The sequence below is a fragment of the Xenia sp. Carnegie-2017 genome, unplaced genomic scaffold (assembly GCF_021976095.1).
Source record: "Xenia sp. Carnegie-2017 unplaced genomic scaffold, XeniaSp_v1 HiC_scaffold_1, whole genome shotgun sequence".
Taxonomy (NCBI): domain Eukaryota; kingdom Metazoa; phylum Cnidaria; class Anthozoa; order Malacalcyonacea; family Xeniidae; genus Xenia; species Xenia sp. Carnegie-2017.
In genome coordinates this window covers 6951631-6956568 of record NW_025813402.1, presented here as the reverse complement: position 1 = coordinate 6956568, position 4938 = coordinate 6951631, and the positions used below count along the sequence as shown (strand labels likewise).

At 32.3% G+C, this 4938-nt stretch overlaps 1 protein-coding gene across 1 annotated transcript; it reads left to right on the top strand.

The window, feature by feature from the left end:
• On the top strand, positions 1–4938 carry LOC124433357. The gene is made up of 5 exons (XM_046983121.1): positions 1–136; positions 1895–2140; positions 2753–3154; positions 3452–3820; positions 4536–4938. The coding sequence occupies exons 1-5, from the start codon at positions 1–3 to the stop codon at positions 4769–4771; spliced, it is 1389 nt and encodes a 462-aa protein (XP_046839077.1). The 3' UTR covers positions 4772–4938.

Genomic DNA, 4938 nt, shown 5'->3' with positions numbered 1-4938 from the left:
ATGAGTTGTGGTTCTGTAAAATGGGATGATGAAGGTGATGTTCAAGAAAGGATGATGGTCAAGGAGGATATTTACCTTTTGGCACCTATGATGAAGACACTACTATTAATTATTGCTGTCAAACAAATGGTAACTGGTATGACTCCATTGAATTGCCAGTTATCAAACCTTTTTATTTGTTGACATCCAATTTATTGTCATCCGCCAATTGTCAAATGGTAAAATGGGCAACAAGTCAAATGGAATGCATTCTGTTTGATAAGCTGGATGAGAATAAATATTATGACTATAAGAGAACGGTTTTGGGCAAAAATTCAAGTTCGCTAAAGTTCATATAGAAACCTTCTCCTGTTGTTAAAATATCATAATAAATAATTTGGCATAATTTTGAAAGAAGAAAAAACCAAAAACGTGTATTTCAAGAAAAATTCATTATAAAATATATACTAGAAGTGGACAGTCCAATATGGCCCCCGCTGTCAAAAATTGGCTTCAAAATTTTCTAGGCACTAGAATTAGGTTGCGTTATCCAGTCTTTATGTGTATCACTGCCTAGGAGTAAGAAAATAACGGAATTCTCGCCATGTTGGATGAAATTTGCATTGCAAATAAGGAAAATTCTTTGTTAAACTCATCCAAAATGGCGGCTATGACATAGCTTGCACACCAAAATATTTGAAAAGCTAAACTAGAGCCAGTTTAAGCTGTGCTTGCGCACTAAATAAAAAATGCTACCGGTGCTACAGTTAAATATGACACAAAACGAATTTCAAAGTTTTGAGTAACACTCATTGCGATGATTCCTGTGTTCAGTTGACAAGATATTAGATTGTAAAGAAATGTCGCTCATTAAGCCTGGTTTTCACTACTAGCGGCATAAGAAAAAGGACAAACAAAGACTAAACAAATTCAAAAGAATCCAATGAAGCGACCGATAGAACAAAAACAAAGTAAAAAAAATCCTTTAACCTTTTGCTTCTTTTAAACTGTGGAAAATTTGCTTTGTTTCTTTTTATCGCTTGTGCTTGTGTTGCAAGTGAAAACTAAGCTTTATTGTACTTAGTTGTGAATTATGGGTCCATGTTTATTTGATAAACTAATCCCAAGCTTTATTAACAAAAAATCTATGTCTTTAACTGATAACTATTCTTTTATGTGAATATTTTCATTATTTAAACTTTCGTCATTTGTGTGTTACCATATATTTTCTCCATAAAAGCAAATCGCAAATGTCTGTGACACATAGCTTGTTTCTTCTTTGAGATTTGTCATGAAGTCTTATCGTAGATATGTAATCCTTGTGCTTCTAACATCATGGTTTGACTTTTGGAGCTTTACTAACATTGGTACTGTAACGTATCATTCTACATTTGTATTGTATATGCGAATATATTCTCTTGACTGGCATCACGTTGTTAAAGAACTGCTTCAATTTCATGTCTAACATATTTATTTCATGACATTAATGAGCATCTATATTTTCATCCCAAAACTAGCTGTAAGCTTCAACTTGTATCTTGTGACTAACTTAAATCTTTGTACTGCGATTAACTTCTTTCCTCATTGACATTAAAAATATAAAAACGACAGTTAATGCTCTGTCTTAAAACACTCACGCTCTTTCATTCACTTTATCGTTTGTCACAAATCGAAGTAGTTTTGTTAAACTTTTGTCGTTTCACCGTTAATATGTATATTCTTTTAGTTTAAATCGTTGTCTTTCTTTATTTTCTAACACAAAACCTTTTTTAATTTGCATCACATATGATTCAAAAACTGTTTCCAGTTGAAAACAAAATGTTTTAGTTATATAAATCGACAACTTGTAATCACTTCCGCGGCATCAACCTTATTGGAAAGTGAAGTAATCACTGGAGTTGTTTTTCTTTTACAGACAATCAATGGCCAAGAGGGAACTTTGGTCTACCTAAGGCTACAACAGGATGTCCTGGTGATTGGAAAAGGGGATGGCGTGAGGGATGGAGGTTCCAAGATATGCAAGATGGAGGTGAAAGATCAATGGTGTCAATTGGAAACCACATGGCTGTTACCTTTTTAACAGGAAAATCTGGAGTAGATATTACACGAGCATTTTGTTTGTTGGACCAAAATAACAAAGAAACAAAATCTTGGCCTAAAGGTCTGTGGCTTTTTTTATATTCTTGTCTTTGTTGTTTAAAATGAGTAACAAGTTAGCATGTATTTTTTCAGAGTAAAATTCCTCCCAAAATTGTGAATTTTAATCTTTTACTGCATCGACATGAAACAATTTACCATACTTGCAAGTAAAAAAAGCTATCCTTTGGTATTCTTGAAACCTTTAATTGTGATTAAATCTTAATGTTGATGGCCTTGCTGTCATTGACCAATCTTACTACTCGTATAAATCTTACAACTTAAAAAATCTTACTACTTATAGTACTTGACTTACTTTTCCAAACTTTCATTATTTAGAGTTTGGAATTTAAATTTGTAATTAACTCTGTGGATCACATTTCACAAGCCCATCAAAAGCGGGAAGTGGTTCTGAGAAGGCTACAATACACCCCACACAATAATTTACTAAAATTTTTTGAAAGTTTTAAAATGTTCTTCATTTCGTCTGTTGAAACGTACTAACATACTTAGATAACCCCCTAACCGCTTCTGACGGTCTTCTTTCACAGTTGAACACATTTTGAACAAATTGCATGAATCATAATGACCAAACGTCAAAATATTCATCTTGTTTTTAAATCACATCCTTTAAAAGGTACATATTGTATTTACAAGTCAAGCATTGCTTGTCCATATGGTATGAGTTCTGGTTCTGTGAAATGGGATGATGAAAATAATAAAAATACCAACAAACAAAGAGGACAATTACCTGATGGTGTCTATGATAATGACACTCTCATTCATTACTGCTATCAAACGAATGGCAATTGGTATGATTCCATTGAATTACCAGTTATTAAACCTTTTTACTTGTTGACATCCAATTCATTGTCATCTCCCAAATGTCAAATGGTAAAGTGGGCAACAAGTCAAATGGAATATATTCTATTCGATACGGAGGATGAAAATAATAGTGATATTTTTTCTGGAAATCATGTTTTTGTTGATACTTTCAACAGTTCTGGTCGCATCAAGCTCTACTATTGCTATTACAAAGGTAACTGTCTCTATTATTCATTTACTCCCTGTTACATATATCTTTTTTAAAAGTAAATATAGAGATCCGTTGTTAAAATAGAGTCACATTTCCCAGCTTCAAGCATTACTATTGTTGCTACGAAGGTGACGAAATGAAATTAAAAAAAAGTGAAAAAGTCGCATACAATGGTTTTAATCTCGTGACATTAACTGTCTTATATATGTCTAGCATACTGTATGTTTGAACAAATTTTGAAACTATTGTGGCTTAGAGTTTTTTTAATTTTCATAATTGAATAGTGTTGCTACATTTTAGATTGTTGTAGCTTGATCAATGGCACAAATGGTTCAATATATTCAGACAAAACATCACAAAACTGTATGGATCCACAATCTCAATATTGTTCATGGCTAATTACTGTAGCAGAAACATTTGTCATCTCGCTGACATTCTCCATGTTAAATATCCCACAATGCAACGACACATATCTCTACAATTACAATGGTCCAAATATTAAATTTCCTCTACTTGGTAAATATTGTAAAGAAAATGCAACTGCAGGAATGGAAATACGTTCTTCAACAAACCATTTGTATATCATCGGTAACTCTGGTAGCTATGGATCAAATCAGAAAAGCGTATTCAGATTTCGAGCAAAATATATCGCTCATAATCCAGAAAAAGGTTTGTTTTTATTTTATGTTAAATGCAGTCAAAATTCTTATGCATTTTTATCTTTATACTTTTGATTTTATTTTTCTACTTGTTACGAAACAATATCTATAATTTGAACATTTTCCTGCGCAGTTTTTTTTTGTCGCTATTGGATAAATTAATTTCATGAGGCAAATTGATACAAAACTCCGTTTTCATTAGAATATTGTGCATTTATATAGCTGCAAACACAGATAAGAAGCACACTCTTTTTCTAATAAGCACACTTAGGAGCGCAGCTCTAACCCTAACTGGAGGAATGGGTGCAATATTCATTCAGTTATACGTCTATAGAACTGATTTGTTATAAAGCAACTGTAATTTCAAAAGAAATCAGTCTGGAAGACGTGAATATAAAAATGTTCGCCCCCAATAAAAGTTGTATAGCCCTTCCTATGCACATTACTGTGGCTTCTTTACTAACTGTTATTAACAAAAATGTATTGTATTCAACAAACCAGGATATTATCTATTTTGTTAAAGAGGGATATTTCCTCCTTAGATATCCTGAGTGAAAGAGAACATATCACAAATGGGTTCATACGTGACTGTTTGATTTTGTCGATTAAGCATGTAAACTACATGTCTTATTTTAATAGTATGAATAGTATGAATAGTATGAATTTCCACTTATGAAAATATGTTGCAAGCAAAAACATTACAGATTTCACTTTATCTTTTCCAGAAAAAAAGTCGCCCAACTTTTCAACCGAAATTACCGGCATCACAGTTGGAGTCACTGCAGCTACGTTTATACTTATCATATTAGTTGGTGCTCTTTGCCACTTGAAACAAACTCGTAAGACATACTTATTTTGTTTTACTGTCTGTTTTACATTATTTTCACGGTTTTCACCTGTAAATTACAAGCATTTATTTTATTCACTGACCATGTTAATAAATGAGGTCTATTTCATGTAGGAACATGTAAAGTAATTTTGGGGAGGGTATCAGTTTGAATATTAAATTCCTTTAACGATGCGGTGCAACCAATTGTCAAATAGTATTTAATGTGTTAAGTGAAGACTTGATGCTCAAATGATTTGGTTTTAATGTTTTAACGAGTATAAATATATTGTAAAAATTTA

Bases quoted from the DNA above. Each gene is read 5' to 3' on its own strand.
- LOC124433357 (XM_046983121.1), top strand. From the start codon at position 1: ATGAGTTGTGGTTCTGTAAAATGGGATGATGAAGGTGATGTTCAAGAA. The intron at 137-1,894 runs GTATGACTCCAT...TTTCTTTTACAG, and splicing joins TGTCAAACAAATGGTAACTG to ACAATCAATGGCCAAGAGGG. The intron at 3,155-3,451 runs GTAACTGTCTCT...GCTACATTTTAG, and splicing joins CTACTATTGCTATTACAAAG to ATTGTTGTAGCTTGATCAAT.